The 20399-nt window shown below is 48.5% G+C and overlaps 1 protein-coding gene across 2 annotated transcripts in view; it reads left to right on the forward strand.

Annotated features, from left to right (window-relative positions):
• LOC122708164 (solute carrier family 2, facilitated glucose transporter member 5) overlaps nucleotides 1-19186 on the forward strand; it is a 44313-nt gene extending 25127 nt beyond the window's left edge. For both annotated transcript variants that reach the window (XM_043924328.1, XM_043924329.1), the window contains exons 2-12: nucleotides 582-680; nucleotides 1322-1482; nucleotides 8027-8151; nucleotides 12643-12795; nucleotides 15968-16093; nucleotides 16207-16394; nucleotides 16513-16623; nucleotides 17264-17365; nucleotides 17662-17737; nucleotides 18203-18330; nucleotides 18422-19186. In XM_043924328.1, coding sequence (XP_043780263.1) covers nucleotides 582-680; nucleotides 1322-1482; nucleotides 8027-8151; nucleotides 12643-12795; nucleotides 15968-16093; nucleotides 16207-16394; nucleotides 16513-16623; nucleotides 17264-17365; nucleotides 17662-17737; nucleotides 18203-18330; nucleotides 18422-18625 — 1473 coding nt within the window. In that variant the 3' untranslated portion in view covers nucleotides 18626-19186. The remainder of the gene's footprint in view (nucleotides 1-581; nucleotides 681-1321; nucleotides 1483-8026; nucleotides 8152-12642; nucleotides 12796-15967; nucleotides 16094-16206; nucleotides 16395-16512; nucleotides 16624-17263; nucleotides 17366-17661; nucleotides 17738-18202; nucleotides 18331-18421) is intronic.
• Nucleotides 19187-20399: the final 1213 nt, after the last annotated feature.

Genomic DNA, 20399 nt, shown 5'->3' on the forward strand with positions numbered 1-20399 from the left:
TATTCTTGCTTGAGAATCTCAGGGACAGAGGAGCCTGACGGGCTACAGTCCTTGGAATGGCAAAGAGTTGGACACGACTGAGTGACTAAACACACAAACACATGTGTTGGAGGCAGCGCTTGAGAGCATTTGCTGCAGTAGGCCAAGGCAGCTCCACAGCAGAAATGTAGTAGAAGCAACTCAGACATTGGATGGAGTTTTGGAACAGGTGACCCTTCAGTTTTGTTCTGACCCAGTGATTCTCAACCAGGGGCGAATCCCCACCTGCCCTGGGGACATTTAGCTATGTCTGGAGACATTTAGGTTGTCACAGATGGTGGGAGGGCTGTCTCTACTGTGCACATAGGACAGCCCCCCATAACACAGGATTGTCTAAGCCTAAGCGCTACTGTTAGCGCAAGCAGGAAACCTGCTCCACCCAGGTGAGTGGTGGGTAGGTTTCCAGACACGGAGTGGTTGAAAGACTGTGGGTCTTCAGGTCCCATTACGTCCATCTTTCTACAAGACTCTGAGTAAATCCTGAGTTCCCTGGAAGCCCGGGGCTGCTTCCTGACCTAAAGCTGTGATCTCGTCTCCCGCAGAGGCTGACACCCGTGATTGTTTTGGCGACACTGATAGCTGCCTTTGGGTCGTCCTTCCAGTATGGGTACAACGTGGCCGCTATTAACTCCCCTTCGGCGGTAGGTTGCTGTGGGGCAAGGCGCAGCCCCCCAGGGAACAGGGGGGTGGGTTTGGAGCAGCTGGGGTCTGGGTGGCTGCTAGGGCGGGATTGCACACATATTGAGGGCACACGGTGGGGCCTCGAGTGAAGGGAGGGGTCACACCCAGGAGACAACAGCACAGGCTCAAGGAACCTGCAGGCACAGGGCCGTGGGGCTCCACCAGGTCCCCGGGCCTCAGATTCTTGTGGAGAGCCAGGCCTGGCTGGACACAGGGCAGGCTGGCCTCAGGGGTGGACGGGGGAAGGTTTGAGAGGGCTCTGATCTTCTACAGACAGGTAATCCATAGCAGGGTCTGGATGGGGAAGGGATCATCCAACATTGATTCTGTGATTGAAAGCCTGGAGTCATTCCTTTCTGGGGTTAGAAACATCCTGAGCAGTTTGCCTATCGGAGGCCTCGCAGCCCCCTACCTCCTGCCCCCGGCTCGTGGGTGCCCCCTGCTAATTGCTTTTAATCCTTACTCCCTCTCCTCCACTTCATCATGTTGATTTGATGTTCACATGCCCAGCTCATCCCATCAGGTGGCCCAACAACTTCCATTATTCTTTCTGCAAACCAGCTCAAATGATTCTGGTGTTCTGCTTTGCTCTGCTCTCCAGTTCATGAAAGACTTCTACAACTATACCTACTATGACAGAATCGGTGAATACATGAACGAGTTCTACTTGACCTTGCTGTGGTCGATTACTGTGTCCATGTTCCCCTTCGGAGGCTTCCTCGGCTCTCTCCTGGTCGGCCCCTTGGTGAATAATCTAGGCAGGTAAGAGACAGTGAAACTCATAGACTCCATCAGAGTTTAAAACCCAGACCAAAAACAAAAGTCTCACAGACTAACAAACTTATGGTTTCCAGCGGGGAAGGATCAGGGCAAGGGATAGTTAGGGAGTCTGGGATGGATATGTACACACTGCTGTATTTACCATGGATAACCAACAAGGACACATTGTATTGCACAGGGAGCTTTGCTCTGCCACATAACATGGTGGCATGGATAGGAGGGGAGTTTGGGAGAGAATGGTTACATGGATATGTATGGCTCAGTCCCTTTGCCGTCCACCTGAAACTGTCACAACACTGTTAATCGGCTATACGCCAATATAAAAGAAAAAGTTTCAGAAAAAGAAAAAAAAATTTTTAAAAAGCCAAGCTTAAAGCAGAAATCATTATTGTAAAACTAGGTAATGACCACTGTGATGATTTTTGTTTCCTAATGGAGTTAAGAAGACCAGACCTTGACCAAGTGTCTGGGGACTTATTAAGGGTGGAGGTGGGTGGGGGTGACAGTTCTGAGGCTCTGGGGTGGGCTTGGACAGAATAGAGAGTGCTTCAGAGATCAGGACTCACTCCCACTCTTGCCCTCTCTTGCCTTGAAATCTTACCACAACTTCCTTCTGGCCTTTGGAAGAGTCAAGTGTAGGACAGCATGGCCAAGACATGGGGCACAATGTAGACTATAGCCTAATGCTCCTAAACTCTGCCTCCTAAGTGAACATAAGATAACCTGCTCTGTTCTTTTACACTGGGGTCCAGTAATATGCAAAATGTAGCCCAAGGTAAATTCCTGCAAAATTCTGAAGTGACTGAGACCAATGTCGAGCCCTTCAGGGTGGTCCCAGGGTGACCCTCATTGTGAGTGTCATGAACGCCAAGAGCAGAGCTTAAATCTTGCCTCTAACTCTAGACACACGAGAGATTCTGTATGTGATTCCCCCACTCCCCGGGTAAAAATCCACAGGCATGAGATAGCAGCTTTGTTATGAGCAATGTTTAAGAGTTCCTCCCCTCCAACCTCCTCCCTTTGAGGATGGGTACACAGAGGCAGGTTGAGGTCAGGGCTCCGTTCTCGGCCACAGATCTAGTGAGCTCAAGAGTCAAGGCCTGACTTTACAACTTAATTCCTTCCCCAGTCGTTTTCAAAAAGAATCTAAGGACCTCCCTGGTGGCTCAGAGGTAAAGAAGCTACCTGCCAACTCAGGAGACACAGGTTCAATCCCTGATCGGAGAAGATCCCATGGGCTGAGGAACAACTAAGCCCATGTGACACAACTATTGAGCCTGTGCTCTAGAGCTTGGGAGCCACAACTACTGAACCCGCGTGCCCTAGAGCCTGTGCTCCCCAACAAAAGAAGCCTCTGCAATGAGAAGCCACAACTAGAGAGTAGTCCCCTCACTGCAACTAGAGAAAAATGCTCGCAGCAATGAAGACTCAGCACAGTCAAAAATAAATAAGTCAAATTATATATATATATATTAAAAACACACACACACACGACAGAATCTGAGAATAGACACAAGCTGTGAATCTAAGATCCTGAAGTCTTTCCGATAGTCTGATGTTGGATGCACAGTTCTCCCTGTGGACCACCAGGGGGCAGGACATCCATCAGGTCACAGGTCTGCAGGGTGCTTCTCCTTGGGTGAAGGACTAGCGGTCTGGTCTGCAGATGGAGCTGACAGTTACAAGTCCAACTGAAGATGTGATAAATACTGTTCAGTTGTTTGTGGTTTTCTTAAAGATTTGTCAGCGTTCCTTAAATATCAGTAGCAAGCTAACAATTTATTGATTTGTTTGTCTGTGCCAGGCTCTATCCTAAGTGCTTTTAGGGGATATTCAGTTCACTTCAGTTCAGTCGCTCAGTCGTATCTGACTCTGCAATTCCATGGGCTGCTGCATGCCGGGCTTCCCTGTCCATCACCAACTCTGGGACTTTACTCAAACTCATGTCCATAGAGTCGGTGATGCCATCCAACCATCTCAAAGCTTACTTTTGTTAGGTGTTTAATGAATTAATTTATTCATTTGCCTGTTCCAGGTCTTAGTTGCAGCTTGGGCGATCTTCAGTCTTCGTTGTGGCATGCAGGATCTTTAGTTGAAGCATATGGGATCTAGTTCCCTGACCAGGGATCGAACCTGGGCCCCTGCATTGGGAGCTTGGAGCCTTAGCCACTGGACCACCAGGGAAGTCCCCATATAGTGAAAATTCAAAATCTTTAAATGTTCAAGTGGTCACATTTAACTCATTCATGATTTTTGCTTTTTGTGTCTTAAATAGTCTTTCCTACCAGATGTCTGGGAGGGCATGGTAACTCCCATGGACAGAGGAGCCTGGTGGGCTACCATCCATAGGGTTGGAAAGAGCTGGACACAACTGAAGCAACTTAGCACGCATGCACGCACCAGATGTCATACGGATGGTCTTCTATAATTTAAAAAATAATTTTACAACTTTGTCTTTCCCATATAGATCTGGAATTTTGTTTTGTATTTAATGAGTGAGTGGTGAGGGAAAGCCAGTTTTAGTTATTCATATTCCTTTACTCTTCTGTGTTAATTTTAAAATCAGTTGATCAAAATCCCTGAAAAAGGATTGTACTTGGAATTACTTTGGATTTATCATTTAATTGGAGGAAAACTGACATCCTTACACTATTGAATCTTCTCTTTCACGAGCAATCTATGACTAATTTATTTATCCCAGAAGTTACTCCAGTTGCTTGTCTGAGGCTTCATGTCTTCATTTCTGGAGAGTTTTCAGCCATCACTTCTGTGAATATTTTTTCTCCTCCATTTTCTATATTCTTTCTTTGGGAAACTCCTCAGTGTCTTTGTTGTTGTTGTTGTTGCCTTTTTTACTTCTTTAAAAAATTATTTTTAAAAGTTATTGTGGGAATTCTCAGCAGTTCAGTGGTTAGGACTGGGTGTTTTCACTGCTGGGGCCTGGGTTTGATCCCTGGTCAGGAAACTAAGATCCTACAGGGAAAAAAAAAAGGCGGTAAAATGTATGTATAACATTTTAATCAAATTTTAATTGTGTAGGTTATCAGCATTAAGTGAATTCACATTGTTGTGTAACCATCACCACCATCCATTGCTATAACTTCTCATCTTGCAAAAATGGACACCATGTACCTATTAAACAATAACTCCCCTTTCTCCTCTTCCCCTAAGCCACCAATGGACTTTCTATCTTTGTGCATTTGACTACTCTAGGGACCTCATGTGAATGGAATCATGTAAGATTTGTCCTTATGTGACTGGGTTATATCACTTTAGCCTAATGCCCTCAAAGTACGATATTATTGTGGCACATGTTGGGATTTCTTTCATTTTAAGGCTGAATAATACCCAGTTGTATGAACATACCACATTTAGTTTACTCTTTCATTCATTGATGGATGTCTGGGTGGCTTCCACCCTCTGGCTACTGTGACTAATGATATTATGAAAGTAAAAGTGTTAGTCGCTCAGTCATGTCCAACTCCTTGTGACCCCATGGACTGTAGCCTGCCAGACTCCTCTGTCTGTGGAATTCTCCAGGCAAGAATACTGGAGTGGATAGCCATTCCCTTCTGCAGGGTATCTTCCTAACCCATGGATCAGACCTAGGTCTCCTGCATTGCAGGTGAATTCTTTACTGTTTAAGCCACCGGGGAAGCCCAATGATATAATAGTCCTCCCTACCTTAATCTGTCATACTTCCCTCCTCTTCCTCCTCCTCCTCCTTCTCTCTCTCTCTTTCTTGCTTTCTATTTAACTTCCCCAGATTTGCCTCTCTATTCATTAATTCTCTCCTCCACTGCAGTTCATCTTCTGTGTTTTTGTTTCAATGACTATCTTTTTCATTTCTATAATTTTTATTCATTTGTTTTTAAAGTCTTATCTTTTTTTGCCATTATTTTGGATAGTTTTGTTTTATATGCTTTCTTATTCTTTGTGTACTATGCTTTGACTCCTTATTGTTTTTAATTTATTTTTTAATTAATTTATTTTTAATTGAAGGATAATTGCTTTACAGAATCTTGCTGTTTTCTGTTAAACCTCAACATGAATCAGCCATAGGTGTACATGTATCCCCTATGACACAACTCTTCTAATACATATTTTGTAGCTTCTATCTAATCCTATTGTCTGAAGCTGTACTGTGTGTGTGTAGCCTCTTGTATGTGGCGGATTGTTTTGTGTGTCCTGTAATGGTACTGCTCCTTCCCAGGGGGTAATGGGAGTGGTGGCTGGGGACTTCTGGGAGCCTGATGCGAGGGGACACTCAAGAGAAGCTTTCACTTTGCCTTTGGCTCTCCAGGGCCCAAGTCCATGTCCAGTCTTGACTTAAGTGGGAATGCTTTGTAAGTTTCACTAAGTTGGACTTGTTTTTTTTTATAGGTTTTTAAGGGATGGGCTTCCCTCATAGCTCAGTTGGTCAACAATTCGCCTGCAATTCAGGAGACCCCAGTTTGATTCCTAGGTCAGGAAGGTCTGCTGGAGAAGGGATAGGCTACCCACTCCAATATTCTGGCCTGGAGATTCCATGGACTGTAAAGTCCATGGGGTCGAAAAGAGTTGGACACGAGAGAGCAACTTTCACTCACTCATTCACTGTTTTAGGGGATACCCTTTATCAGCGCACATAAGTTCCCTCATTTTTATGTAAGTGAAAGTGTTAGTCACTCAGTCGTGTCCAACTCTTTGAGACCCCATGGACTGTAGCCCACCAGGCTCCTCTGCCCATGGAATTCTCCAGACAAAAATACTGGAGTGGGGTGCCATTGCCTTCTCCAGGGGATCTTACCACCCCAGGGATCGAACCCAGGTCTCCTGCATTACAGGCAGATTCTTTACCATCTGAACCACCAGGGAACCCCAGCTCTTATTTTTATGCAAGGTTTTTAAAAATCATAATGGGTATCAAATTTTGTTGACTTCTTTTACTACTTCACTTAATAATCTTATATTTTCCCCAGTATAATGTTTAGTATGGTGTTTTCAACCTTGAAAAGGAAAAATGAAAGTTGCTCTGTCATTTCTGACTCTTTACAGTGAACTCTGTACAGTCCATGGAATTCTCCAGGCCAGAATACTGGAGTGGGTAGCCATTCCCTTCTCTGGGGGATCTTCCCAACCCAGGGATTGAACCCAGGCTTCCCGCATTGCAGGCAGATTCTTTACCAGCTGAGCCACAAGGGAAAATATTCCTTTTATTTATTTAGTGTTGGTCACACTGGATCTTTGTTGTTTTTGCCTAGGCTTTCTCTAGTTGCGGTGAGCAGGCACTATTCTTCATTGTGGAGCAAGAGTTTCTCATTGTGGTGGTTTCTCTTGTTGCAGGGCATGGGCTCTAGGCACTTGGGCTTCGGTAGCTGCAGCATGCAGGCTCAGTAGTTGTGGCACATGGGCTTAATTGCGCCTCAGCATTGGAATGTGTCTGGACCAAGGATCAAGTCCCCTGCATTGGCAGGCAGGCTTTTATCCATTGCACCAACAAGGAAGTCCTGAGAGATTCTTATCTGTACTGCTGAATTCAATCAGCTAATAATTCACTTAGGATTTTCACATCTGTGTTGATAAGTGAGGTTGGCCTAAACTTTTCCTCTAAGGTCCTTATCCAGTTTGGATTTCAAGATTACACTAAAAGCACAGTAGTTTATGGTTTCAAAACCCTTTGTTGTTATTGTTCGTCACCCAGTCATGTCCGACTCTTTGTGACCCCATGGACTGCAGCACACCAGGCCTCCCTGTCCCTTACCATCTCCCAGAGTTTGCCCAAGTTCATGTTCATTGCATCAGTGATGCTGTCCAGCCGTCTCATCCTCTGTTTCCCTCTTTTCCTTCTGCCCTCAATCTTTAGCAGCATCAGCGACTTTTCCAATGAGTCGGCTATTCGCATCAGATGACAAAAATACTGGACCTTCAGCTTCAGAATCAGTCCTTCCAACGAGTATTTGGGGTTGATTTCTCTTAAGATTGACTGGTTTGCTCTCCTTGCTGTCCAAGGGGCTTTCAGGATCTTCTCCAGCACCACAGTTTGAAGGCATCAATTCTTTGGTGTTCTGCCTTCTTTATGGTCCAGCTCTCACAACCAAGCATGACTGCTAAGAAGACCATAGCCTTGGCTATATGGACCTTTGTCGGCAGAGTAACGTCTGTTTTTCAACACACTGTCTAGGTTTGTCATAGCTTTCCTGCCGAGAAGCAATCGTCTTCTGATTTCGTGGCTGCAGTCACCATCTGCAGTGATTTTAGAGCCCAAGAAGAGGAAATTTGTCAGTACTTCCACCTTTCCCCTTTTACTGTATTGTGATATTCAAGTCTTTCCCTGTGTGCCCCACTGATGTCCTCCCCCAGGGAGTCATTTACATTTCCTCCCACTGAGAATCAGGCCATCCACTTGACCTGTATCTGTCTTAGGTCAACAACAGAGCATATAACACAACAGCAACTGTTGTAATGGAGTAGAGGCCCAGCAAACACTTGTCAAAGGAGTGAGCGAAACCTTAAACCAAACTAATTGGTATTTTGTCCTCTGCAGAAAAGGAACCTTGCTGTTCAACAACATCTTCTCCATCGTGCCTGCGTTCTTAATGGGATTCAGTGAGCTCGCCAAGTCATTTGAGATGATAATTGTGGCCAGGGTTTTGGTGGGAATATGTGCAGGTAAACCATTCTGTGACTTGGGGTAGTCAAGGGGAGGGAGAACAGACCTCTGGGACCTGAACCTATCTGGGATCTCCAAAGCATGTAGGTTTAAGCTATTCTTACACCTCTGCTGTGGATAGACACATAAGCCCCTGTGTTATGGGGATGTGTTTTATGTGCAGTAAAGGTAAGGACTGTCTTTTGAAATTTTGTTTCAATTCTGTATACATATGTGAGAACCAAGCTGTACGTAACATGTATTTCTATATTGTGCACTATGGGTTGTGGTCAAAAAACTTGAGAAACAATCTAATATAGAATCCCTCTATCAGAAGAGAGTTGATGACTGTAAGTGCTTCAAAGTCATTCTGCCCAGGCCAGGCTTCCCTGGTTATAGGGAAGTCCCTCATCCATGATGCCTCAGACTGAAGACACATGGTTTTGGCCGTGCCATGGACTCCCTTCACCTTGGCATCTTCTGCAGGCAGAAGGGCCAGGGCCGTCAAAGAGAGAGAGGTGCCCGCTCTCAGAGCCATGCGTTGCAGGGCGGGGACCCAAGGGTGGTGGTCGTTCAGTCACTAAGTCATGTGCAACTCTTTGCGACCCCACGAACTGCAGCACTCCAGGCTTCCCTGTCCATCACCAACTCCGGGAGCTTGCTCAAACTCATGTCTGTTGAGTCAGTGATACCATCCAATCATCTCATCCTGTATCCCCCACCTTCTCCTGCCCTCAAGCTTTCCCAGCTTTTCCAATGAGTTGGCTCTACACATCAGGTGGCCAAAGTATTGGAGCTTCAGTTTCAGTCCTTCCAATGAATATTCAAGGTTGATTTCCTTTTCTGATCTCCTTGCTGTCCAAAGGACTCTCAACAAGTGGACACCCCTGGAAATGCTGCACTCTGGGCACTCACTCGCTGCCCTCTCCCCCCGACCCCAGGTTCTGGCATCATCAAGTGACTCATTCTCCTTCCAAACACGGGGATTGGGATGAAGGGATAAATTGCCCCGACATTAGCAAACCCCTTCCCTGGAGTTTACTGACAATAGAGGAGATGAGTAGGAGCCTAGTATTGAAGGAAATGGCAAGGGATTGCAGACCTGGGGCAATAAAGAGGAAAACAAGTTTCCCAAAAAGAGAAGAAGTCACTTCAAAGAGGGGATAATGGGTCCCCTGGCAAACTGCCCTCATTCTGGCTGTGCCTGAGAGTGCCTGGACATTTATCTGCCATCTGGGCAGGAGCCACAAGGCACCCAGCCCCGCTCCTGTGGGTTTTTCCTGCAGCCAGGCTCAGCTTTATGAAACACAGACGATTCCTAGAAGTCGTTGGCAGTGGGTAGGTGCTGTTACGTTACTATTGACAGCCAACAATTCAGAGTTGATTCCAAAAAATAAAAAAATTAGGCTCTACAAATCACAGTTTGATATTCCAAACTTTGCTTTTGGCGGTGGAGAGGGGGGCGGGCTGCCACTGCATGACATATGAGATCTAGTTTCCCAAACCAGTGATTGAACCCTGGCCCTTGGTGGTGAAAGCCCAGAGTCCTAGCCACTGGACCACCAGGGAATTCCCAACCAACCTTTGCTTTTAAATGAGTATGACTTCAAGTTGGCAGTTGTGAAACTTTTTGGCCTCAGCATCTCTCTACACTCATAAAATTATTGAGAGTTCTAAGGAGTTTTTGCTCACATGTGTTATTTTGATCAATATTTACCACATTAGAAATTGCAACTAGGAATTTAAATTAATTCATTTTAATAGCAATAATAAGCCCATTACATGTCTTTATGAAAATAATTCTATTTTCTAAGACCAAAAAAATTTAGTGGTATTGTTTTACATTTTTGCAAATCTCTTAAATGTCTGGCTAAATAGAAGACAGCCAGTCTCTCAAACCTATATCTGTGTTCTCTTGGTATGATGTCAGTGGGTGTGTGATTGCTGAAAAACTCATCAGACAAGGAGAATGAAAAGGACAAACAATATCTTAGGATGGTTCTGAAGATAGTTTTGATCTCACAGAACCCCAGGTGTCAGGAACCCCCTGGGTCCTTAGGTCATACTTGGAGAACTCTAGCGGAAGCCTAATCCATTTGCCATTTCTTCATGTTTTTCCTGAAAAGTCCAGAAAGGGTGTCATCAAGTTCTGTGGTACTTAGACACCCCTAAAAATAAGTGGCCACTCTGACCAAGGGGTACAGGGTGAGTGCAGCTCAGACCCCCAGATGCTCAGTTAGCTGGTTTGCTATTAGTCAAGGTCTTTGGTAAAAACACTGCAGACTTTCACTAATGGAATTTAAACTTTAAAAGTCATTTCTCTGACTGTTGTCAGAACAGGCGGGCCAAGGTTCCCCCGTGGAGTCATTTTTAAGACAAAATGAGACTGTTCTCTATCAGCATTCGGGGAACCCGATCTCTTCACAGCCTCCAGTGTTTTGTCTCTCCAGTGTTGTTCTTAATTAAATTCAGAAGCACTTGGCCTTGAGACGCAGTCACTAGGGCCTGAATGATGACTGGGCACCTGCAGGGCCTCACTTCCTCCACAGCCCTTTGGGCACTGGGCCTGCAGAGTCCCTCCCCACCCACCTGCAAGACATCTAAGAGCTGCTCTAAAGACTGTCCCTCTTTGCTCTGAAAATCAGAAAGAATTGGTATTAATTAATGAAAGATGATGTCCTTTTAAAAATACTAAGCAGAGATGTCCTTGGGCAGAATGCAGTGCTTGAAAACTTAGCCATCAGTGTTCTGTCTCAGGGCTATCAAACACCCTCCTGTCACCAGCAGCTCTAGCCTCCCCTCACCCCACACTGCTTCCCTTGGTCTCCCTGTGGTCAGAGCCTCCCTCTCAGACCCCACATCTTGCTGAGCATCTGCTTGCCTCTGGCTCTGTGTGCAGTACTTGGAACAGTGACAACCAACCCATCAAGGAGATCAAACCAGTCAATCCTAAAGGAAATCAACCTTTAATATGCATTGGAAGGACTGATGCTCAAGCTGAAGCTCCAATACTTTGGCCACCTGATGTGAAGAGCTGACTCTTTGGAAAAGACGCAGGTGCTGGGAAAGATTGAGGGTAGGAGGAGAAGGGGCCAACAGAGGATGAGATGGTTGGATGGCATCACCAACTCAATGGACATGAGCTTGAGTAGACTCTGGGAGATAGTGAAGGACAAGGAAGCCTGGAGTGCTGCAGGAGTCAGACATGACTTAGTGACTGAACAACAACAACCCATCTGATCTTCCCAGATCCTCAGCCTCTCACTGGGCTTCTCTGAGAATTAAATGAGATAATACATGTGAAAATATTTTGGAGTCTATAAAATTTAAATTCCACCTATTCATAAGGGGATCAGACTGTAGTAAGATAGGAAAACCAACAAGTTCAAATACTGAGGATTCAGAAACAGTTCAGACCTTACACAAATCCCAGAATACAGTTGGTATTGGGTATTAGTTGCTCTCGGGTCCGACTCTTTGCAACCTCATGGACTGTAGCCCACCAGGCTCCTCTGTCCATGGGATTTTTCCAGGCAAGAATACTGGAGTGAGTTGTCATTTCCTTCTCCAGGGGATCTTCCCCACCAGGGATCAAACTCGGATCTCCTGCATTGCAGGCAGATTCTTTACATTGAGCCACCAAGAAAGCCATAATAAATATTGGCCCACAATAAATATTTAAGTTTTTTTTTTAATGCTTAATGGAGTATTATGTTTAGTCGTGTCTGACTCTTTGTGACCCCATGGAATGGTTTGCTATTTCCTTCTCCAGGGGATCTTCCCAACCCAGGGATCAAACCTAGGTCTCCTGCATTGACAGGAAGATTCTTTACCGCTGTCACTCCTTATTGAAAAATAAAGCTTGTGCTTCAGTGTCTATGCATCAGCTTATTGTATAAATAAGAAAGTAAAGCTGGCGGGCAGGCCTTTTATTAACAGGTTTTCCCCCACAAGGAGCAAGAGAGGAGAGAGTGTCCAGAACACACCTGGGCTTTTCCTCTCTGAAACCACACTGGTCGGGAGGGAATTCCTGTGGTCCAGCTGGCCTGTGTCCCCAGGTAACACCAGTCTGGAAGCAAGGACACTGAACTTCTTCTATCAGGCTATTTTCTCTTAATGTCTAAAGGACTAAGAATTGCAAAAGGTGATGTTTGCTTACTCTTGTAGTTTTGAGAAAGTTTCAGCCCAACTAATATGATTGCTAAGGGCTTCCCACATGGCACAGTGGTAAAGAATCCACCTGCAATGTAGGAGACGTGGGTTTGATCCCTGGGTGGGGAAGTTCCCCTGGAGGAGAAAATGGCAACCCACTCCAGCATTCTTGAAAATCCCATGGACAGAGATGCCTGGCCGGCTACAGTCCATGGGGTTGCAAAGAGTCAGACATGACTTAGCGACTGAGCACAATAACGATGTGATTGCTAAGGAAAATAAATGTATTTGAAGACACAGCTTGTCCAAACCAGACTACTGTTTCCAGATTTTGCCTTTACTTCCACCCCCTCTCCCAGGTCTGTCTTCCAATGTCGTCCCCATGTACTTAGGAGAGCTGGCCCCTAAGAACTGGAGGGGGGCCCTGGGGGTGGTGCCCCAGCTTTTCATCACCATCGGAATCCTTGTGGCCCAGATCTTTGGTCTTCGGAGTCTCCTGGCAAACGAAGAAGGTGAGTTCGGGACGCCTTCAGACCACTAGCCCGCTCCTATGAGCTGGTCTTTTCTGTAAACCATGAGGCCCCTGCAGTGGAGAGGGGAGCTCTGTAGGGCTCAGAACTGCAGAGCCCTGGCCCCACGGGGCGGAGGTGGTGGTTGTGCCAAGCAGGCCTGAGCAAGTTGGTGGGGACACATAGACGGACGTTCTCTAGTCCCTCTTGGAACACGTAGGAGGGGGCTTCGAGGGAGGCAGGATGAGTTGCTGTCTGAGTGGCTGCTAGTCCCGGGGCTCGGTAATGAAGGCAGCCAGGGTGCCAAACTCAATAAAGACTTCCAGCACCCTTGCACTGGTGCCTCGCAGCAACTCAGCTGCCCAGGGATTTGTGGTCATCCCCTTGCAGACCACGAAAGAGGGTCACAAGACCCAGCCCCTGTGGAGGCAGTGGTGAGTCTCAGGGCCAGCATCCACCCCAGGCCTAGACTCCAGAGCCACACCCCCTGCCCCACGAGCCTGGGGCCTGGCACATAGTAGGTGCACAGTAACTCATAATTGTCACTGTTTTTGCATGACTTCCTCTTTCTTTGTCTTAGGTCTCAAAACTCTGAAGGGAAATCACCACTAATAAAGCACCAGTCAAAACATATAAAGTACTCATCATGGGCCAGACACAATGCCTTTTATATTAATTCATTTAATCTTCCAAACAACTTATGAGCATGTACTGTTACTGTACCCATTTTACAGCTGTAGACCCTGAGGCCGGGAGAGGTTGTATCACATGTCCAAGGTGTCATTAGGACACAAATGCAGACAGTGCAGGCCTGGGCTGGAGTTTTAACTATCCTCTCTCCCACCTTACGGTCACCCTTGTAAGGATCTGGGACCAGAAGTGAAGCAGCTGGGTTCCTGTCTTCCAGTGATGGCACATAACCAGCCAGCAGGACCCAGAAAACCCCTGGTATCTTTCAAGTACTCTGTGGTATGTGGGGAAAGAGCCATAGGTCCACCCAGGGAGAGGGGCTCAGAGAGGGCCTGGGCTGGGAGAAGTAGGACCAGCACTCCAGTTGTGAGCAGAGGGGCCAGGAGGTGAAGTTCTTTGTGTGACCAGGGAGCTGCAGATATCCTGGTGACCTCTCACTTTGTCGCTCCATCCTTCACTGTGACTGTTTAGCCATTGGCACCTTCCTCTAGGCAGAGCGTGGAGGGCAGGGCTTGGCCTGACTCATCTTAGAATCTCCAGCACAATTCATGGCACATAATAGGTGCTCAGTGAAGAAGGAAGGAAGGAAGGCCAGAAGAGAAGACTGTCAGAGTTTATGGAAGCGAGGGGCATAGGAGGTGAGCAGCCATAGCACAAAGGCTGCAAAGAAGTCCAGGGTAGATTAAGATCAGAACCAGGTGTCTGGATGTGGCAGTTAGGGACACTGAGACCTTGGGAGAAGAATTTCACGTAGTGGGTGGGAGCGGGGTCAGAGGGCAGACAGCAGCAGCCCGAATGGCAGGCACTTCCCCACTTGCTGTAATCTATGCAAGGGTGATGGAAGTGGAACTCAGATCAGCTAGGCCCTAGATTCGGAGCCAAGAGGTGGGAGGAGCTTGGGAGGATGGTGATTCAGGTTTCAATGTGCCTGAGTTCCCATCTCAGCTTTTCTTCCAAATAACTGATCTCGGGGCGAGGGAGCTGCACCTTCCGTGCCTCTGTGTTTGCAGGTGTAAAACGGGGTTGACTCTGGTGCCTGCCTCCTGACATTGCTGTGACAGGGAGTGGGCTACAGGTGAAAAGTCATCAGACTAGTGCCTGGCACACAGATGTCCAAGGTTGTCACCTTCTGCAAATCCTAGGAGAAGAGAGAGTGAGTCGGGCATTCACAGCTCCTACAGGGAGCCTGAACCACTCGTTCACTTATTTTAAATAGTTTTATTTATATATTTATTTTTGGCTGTGCTGGGTCTTCATTGCAGCTCGGGCTTTTCTCTAGTTGCAGTGAGCAGAGATTCCTCTCTTGTTGCGATGTACTGGCTTCTCATTGCGGTGGTTTCTCTTGTTGCGGAGCAAGGGCTATGGGGTGCGTGAGCTTCAGGAATTGTAGCTCCCGGGCTCTAGAGCACAGGCTCAGCAGTTGTGACCCACGGGCTTAGTTGCTGCATAGCATGTGGAGTCCTCCCATCCAGGGAGGGAACCCGTGTCTCCTGCATTGGCAGGCAGACTCTCCACCACTCAGCCACCAGGGAGGCCCTATTTAACCATTTTTATTGTGAGATATAACATATATGTGGATCCAGAACTAGAACTGGGCTGGCCTCCTGTGCACCCCTCAATCATGGCCTCCTCACCCCCAAAGGGAGTCGTTGCGCCAACCCTTATCATTGTGTCCCTGTTCTTCCCTGCAGTGTCACCACTTTTCTAGAAGATAGAGCTAATCCCTGTTGCTGGATTTAATACAGTGGAACCACATGGTGTAGAACCACGCCGCATCAAACACCGCATTGGTGTGACAGGCTCCCATCCTGACCTGCTTCATTTTCATCACAGTATAAAATTCCACCTGATGAGTGAACCATCGTTTATGGATGATGGTTTGCCTCGTTTCTGGGTCTCCCTTCAGTGCTGCTTGGCCCATTCTCCTTCCAGTATCCTGGTGGCCCAGGCACACTCCTGAGCACGACTGCTGGGTTAGAGCCTGTGTGGTGTCCGGCATCACTAGCTCCTGCTAGACCGTCTTCTAGACCGTCTTCTAAAGACGCCACGTGTCCACACGGCATGTGGAGACTTCCCATCTGCCCACGTTCTCACCAGCACTTGACATCATCTGCATTTTTCACTTTGTTCAGCTGGTGGGTGTGCTCTGTGCTCACTTGCTCAGGTCGTTTCTGACTCTTTGCCACCCCCAGGGTAGGTGGGCAGTAGTTATTCGTCATTATCCATTCTCTAAGTGTTTAGAGTGGCCACTCTTCCTTAGGTACCATCCTAGGGGTTGGCAGACACAGGGATGAGAAAGACAAAGATCTTGTCCCCATCCCCACCCTCACTGCCCCCTGTGTTCCAGACCCAAAGGTAACCAATCAGGATAAAAGGCCAGAGCGGCCAATAGGGCTCCATCTGGCTGGAGGCAGAGGCAAACTGGAGCCAAGGCGGGGTCTGGGGCGCTGGAACCAGCTCTCAGGTCACACTGGTTTCCTTGCAGGCTGGCCCATCCTCCTCGGATTGACCGGGATCCCCGCTGTGCTGCAGCTCCTCTTCCTGCCCTTCTTCCCCGAGAGCCCCAGGTACCTGCTGATTCAGAAGAAAGATGAAGCAGGTGCCAAAAGCGGTGAGTCTTTCCCTTGAGACGAGGAAAAGGGACTGAAGTTCCAGCATCTTTTCAGGAAGGGGGTGGGGCACCATGGTCCAGCCTGCAACTCACCCTCTGCTCCCTCCCCCCAGCTCTGAGGAGGCTGCGTGGCTGGCACGACGTGGACGCAGAGATAGAGGAGATCCTGGAGGAGGACAAGGCTGAGAAGGCTGCAGGCTTCATCTCTGTGCTGAAGCTATTCAAGATGAGGTCCCTGCGGTGGCAGGTCATCTCCATCATTGTTCTCATGGCTGGCCAGCAGCTCTCCGGAGTGAACGCGGTAGGGAGCAGGTGTTGGGGGTGGGGGGTGGAGCTCGGCCTGGACAACGGCAGGTGCAGGGGACACCCCGAGGCACCCAGGTAGTGGCCTGGCAGGCTTCACCTCGGTTTCCTTCTAGATCTACTACTACGCAGACCAGATTTACCTGAGCGCCGGGGTGAATGAGGACGATGTCCAGTATGTGACGGCGGGCACAGGTGCTGTCAACGTGCTGATAACTGTCTGTGCCGTGAGTATCCCAGGAGCCAAGTCCCCATCTGCCACCAGGGATAGAGGGCACCTTGGGGGGTGGGCGGGTGGTCTCAGCCCAGAAAGGAGCCGAGATCTAGGTGGCAATGTGCCCCTTGGTCCCTTCATCTCTAACTTCTGGGCTATCCTCAGATGAGAGCCTGTCTCTCCTGATGGGCAGCCTATGACTCCCAAAGATGGAGACCCCACCCTCTACTCTGGAAGCTACCACCGTGAGAGGTGGCTCTTCTCCAGTCTCATACACTGGGGGTCACTACCTGTGCCAGGGCCAGCATGTGATAATCAGGGCCCCTGGACTGGCCATTCAGGGACACACACACACACACACACACACACGAGAAGGTGGGTGCACAGCCCACCCAGCTCTCGTTGTGTCTCACTCACTCAGTCGTGTCTGACTCTGCGACCCCATGGACTGTAGCCCACCAGGCTCCTCTGTCCATGGGATTCTCCAGGCAAGAATACTGGAGTGTAGCTGCCCCTGTAGAAAGGTGTTGTGTGGAACATGAAAGTGGGGGTGCCCAGGAAGGAGGGTCTGGGCAGGGATATGGCAGGGCGGGAGTGGGAGGGGAGGGCACGGCCTGCTGAGCCTCCCACTTTTCCTCGCCCTTTCCCTCCAGATTTTCATAGTGGAACTGATGGGGAGGAGATTCCTGCTCCTCCTGGGCTTCTCTGTCTGTTTCACCGCCTGCAGTGTGCTGACGGGTGCCTTGGTTCTGCAGGTGAGGAAGGCGGGGCCTGGGGTGCAGCCCTCTATCTGGGCCCTCCTGTGCATGCTTATCATCACAATGAGTCAGCTGCTTGGGGTCAGTGCTCCACCTGCCCCAGCAACCCACTGTTCATTTACAGTGGATATTCCAGGGGCATGCAGGTGGCGCTGCCTGTTGAAGAAGGTGCCAGGGGCCCTCCTTCCCAACTCAGGCAGAGCGACTGGCCCTCTGGGAGACAAGAGTCCTGATGGTCCCATCCCAGGTTGTCTCTGCTTTGGGTGTAATTCAACTCTGTTTCCTCTCCACAGGACAAGATATCCTGGATGCCCTACGTCAGCATCGCCTGTGTCATCTCCTACGTCATAGGGCATGCCCTTGGGCCCAGTATGTACCCCAGAGCTGATTCAATGGTTTCACTGTCCCTCTTCTATACCACCAGCCTAGAAACTTCTGGTCTGAGCTCCTTAGAGAGGCTCCAGGCGGGGCTAGATTCGGCCCTGAATGGCTTCTGTGCTACGTTCTTGCAGCTGAGGGGTTTGGACAGAGCATGACAAGAGGGAGGATAGTAAAGCAGCCTGTGTGGGCTGGAACACAATGCCCATGTGGTGGGCAGAAATCTTTACAGATGGTCATGGACCCCTTTTAGGGACATCACAGGATGTCCCCTGTTGTGCCCAACTCTTGGTAGATGCCTTCTCACACTGCTTCTCCACAAGATCAGGAGTCCTGGAGACACACGTGCTCTGCCTTGAGCAGGATGCCTCTGGAACCTTACATGGGCAGGGCTCCAGGACCCGTAGTGGGCTTGCTTGGCCAACAGAGAAGTCAGCTATTCCTGTTCCTCCCCAGGTCCCATCCCCGCACTGCTCGTCACCGAGATCTTCCTGCAGTCCTCCCGGCCAGCTGCCTACATGGTGGCGGGTACTGTTCACTGGCTCTCCAACTTCACTGTGGGCTTGGTCTTCCCATTCATCCAAGTAAGTATGACCCAGGGCCCCAGAGGCACAAGATACTCAAGCAGTTAATTGAGAACCTTTTCAAAAATGTGGGCCCTCTCCCCTCCCACAGGTGGGCCTCGGAGCTTACAGCTTCGTCATTTTCGCTCTGATATGTCTTTTGACCACCATCTACATCTTCCTGATCATCCCTGAAACCAAGTCCAAGACCTTCATGGAAATCAATCAGATCTTCCTCAAGATGAACAAAGTGCCAGGGGTGCACCCAGAAAAGGAGGAGCTAAAGGAGTTTCCACCCTCGACTACAAGGCAGTAACTTGAGAGGAGGAGCCCATCAGTAGGATCTATGTAAAACTTCTCTCCTGGGCTATGAATCCAGAATAAGGACAAGTCCGGTGTGGAATGCAGGCACTGCTGGGACTGTCCAAAGGGCTTCTGTGCAGTTCTTAAAGCCAAGCTGTCTCTTTCCAGATTGACCCACCACCAACCCTGAGGCATGGTGGACAGCTGTCCCTCAACCGTGCTGGTTCAGCCATTATGTGGCTCCTGGTAACACCAGCTCCTATCACAAAAATCGTTACCATGATGTCAAGACAGAGGGATCAAATGTGGCCAAAGAAGCTATCTCTCCTCCAATCCCATTGTCTTCCGGGAGCCACAGGCATGTATTCAGAGTGGAATCCCTCCTCTCATCAGATCCATCTCCAGAAACACTAGTCTTAGAAAGCGTGATGTCACAAATAATGTCTAGGAATCTGGGAAGCAGGTCCCCATGGAGACTTTAACCAAGTCAGAGATTACTGATCCCAAATTATATTATGACAGGACCATGGCATTGCCTCTGTATACTCAATAAAACAAATATGATCACTTTTCACCAAGATGTGCTGTGTTTCTGTGAGCAGGTAGAAGGTGGGGGCATTCCCTGTTCCTCCAAGTAGCTTGGTTGCACTGGAGTGTCAGCCCCTTGAGGGCAGGGGTTTGACCAGTTTTGCTTATCCTGGAATCCCCTCTGCCTTGAAGAGCCTGGCATGGAAGAGGCCCTCGAACAGTACTTGCTAAAGAAGGGGAGAAGTGAGAGATGAGGTGGTTACAAAGTTGTGATTTTTAAAATTTAAGATTGGGGAAACTTCTGCATGTCTTCAGGTGCATAGCGAGCACTGAGGGGTCCTGAAGATGAGATGAGAAGAGTGTAGGGAGAAGGAGGGAGTGCCCCAAACACACGGCAGAGCTGGAGGCTTTTCTTAAAGGTGTGCGTGTGTGAAGAGGGTGTATACAAAAGGTGGATAAAACCAAGGCATGGGAAAGGAAAGCGGAGGGACCACCTACTGAAAGGCCTCTGGCAGGATGTGAATTCTTCCAGGAGTTGGGAGGTAGAGACCAGGGGCAGGGTGGGACAGAAGTGGAGTTGGCAGCAACTTTCTTGGGGGTGAAATGGGGATTCCCCAGGTGGTGCGTTCCCTGACTTACAAAAGTAGTAAGGGCCCAAATGAATTAAAAAGCACAATGCTATGATTGAACCATCCTTACCTTCTGCTGCAGGGACCTACAGCGAGGGTCACAGAAAACAACTGTAGATAGCAGCTCTCAACACTGAGGAGCAGTAAGGCTGGAATGTCAGATGCTAAGGAACTATGATGTTATTAATCCAGCTCATGCTACCTGGAGGACCCCTAACCCAAGAGAGGCTCTGGAGTTCATGATTCTGTGTATCTATTCTTTGGAGTCAACCTTGGTTCTGCCATTTAGTAATCGTGCACCTTGGGCAACCACCTTGGTTTTTCTGTACCTCGACTTTCTCTTCTGTTGCATGCTAAGTCACTTCAGTCATGTCCAACACCTTGTGACCCTATGTACTATAGCCCACCAGTCTCCTCTGTCCATGGGATGCTCTAGGCAAGAACACTGGAGTGGATTGCCATTTCCTTCCCCAGGGAGCTTCCCAACCCAGGGATTGAACCAGAGTTTCTTGTGTCTCCTGCATTGGCAGGTGGGTTCGTTAACCAATAGTGCCACCTGGGAAATCCTGGTGGCTCAGACAGTAAGGAATCTGTCTAATGCAGGAGACCTGGGTTTGATCCCTGGGTCTG

Source organism: Cervus elaphus, chromosome 14 (assembly GCF_910594005.1).
Source record: "Cervus elaphus chromosome 14, mCerEla1.1, whole genome shotgun sequence".
Taxonomy (NCBI): domain Eukaryota; kingdom Metazoa; phylum Chordata; class Mammalia; order Artiodactyla; family Cervidae; genus Cervus; species Cervus elaphus.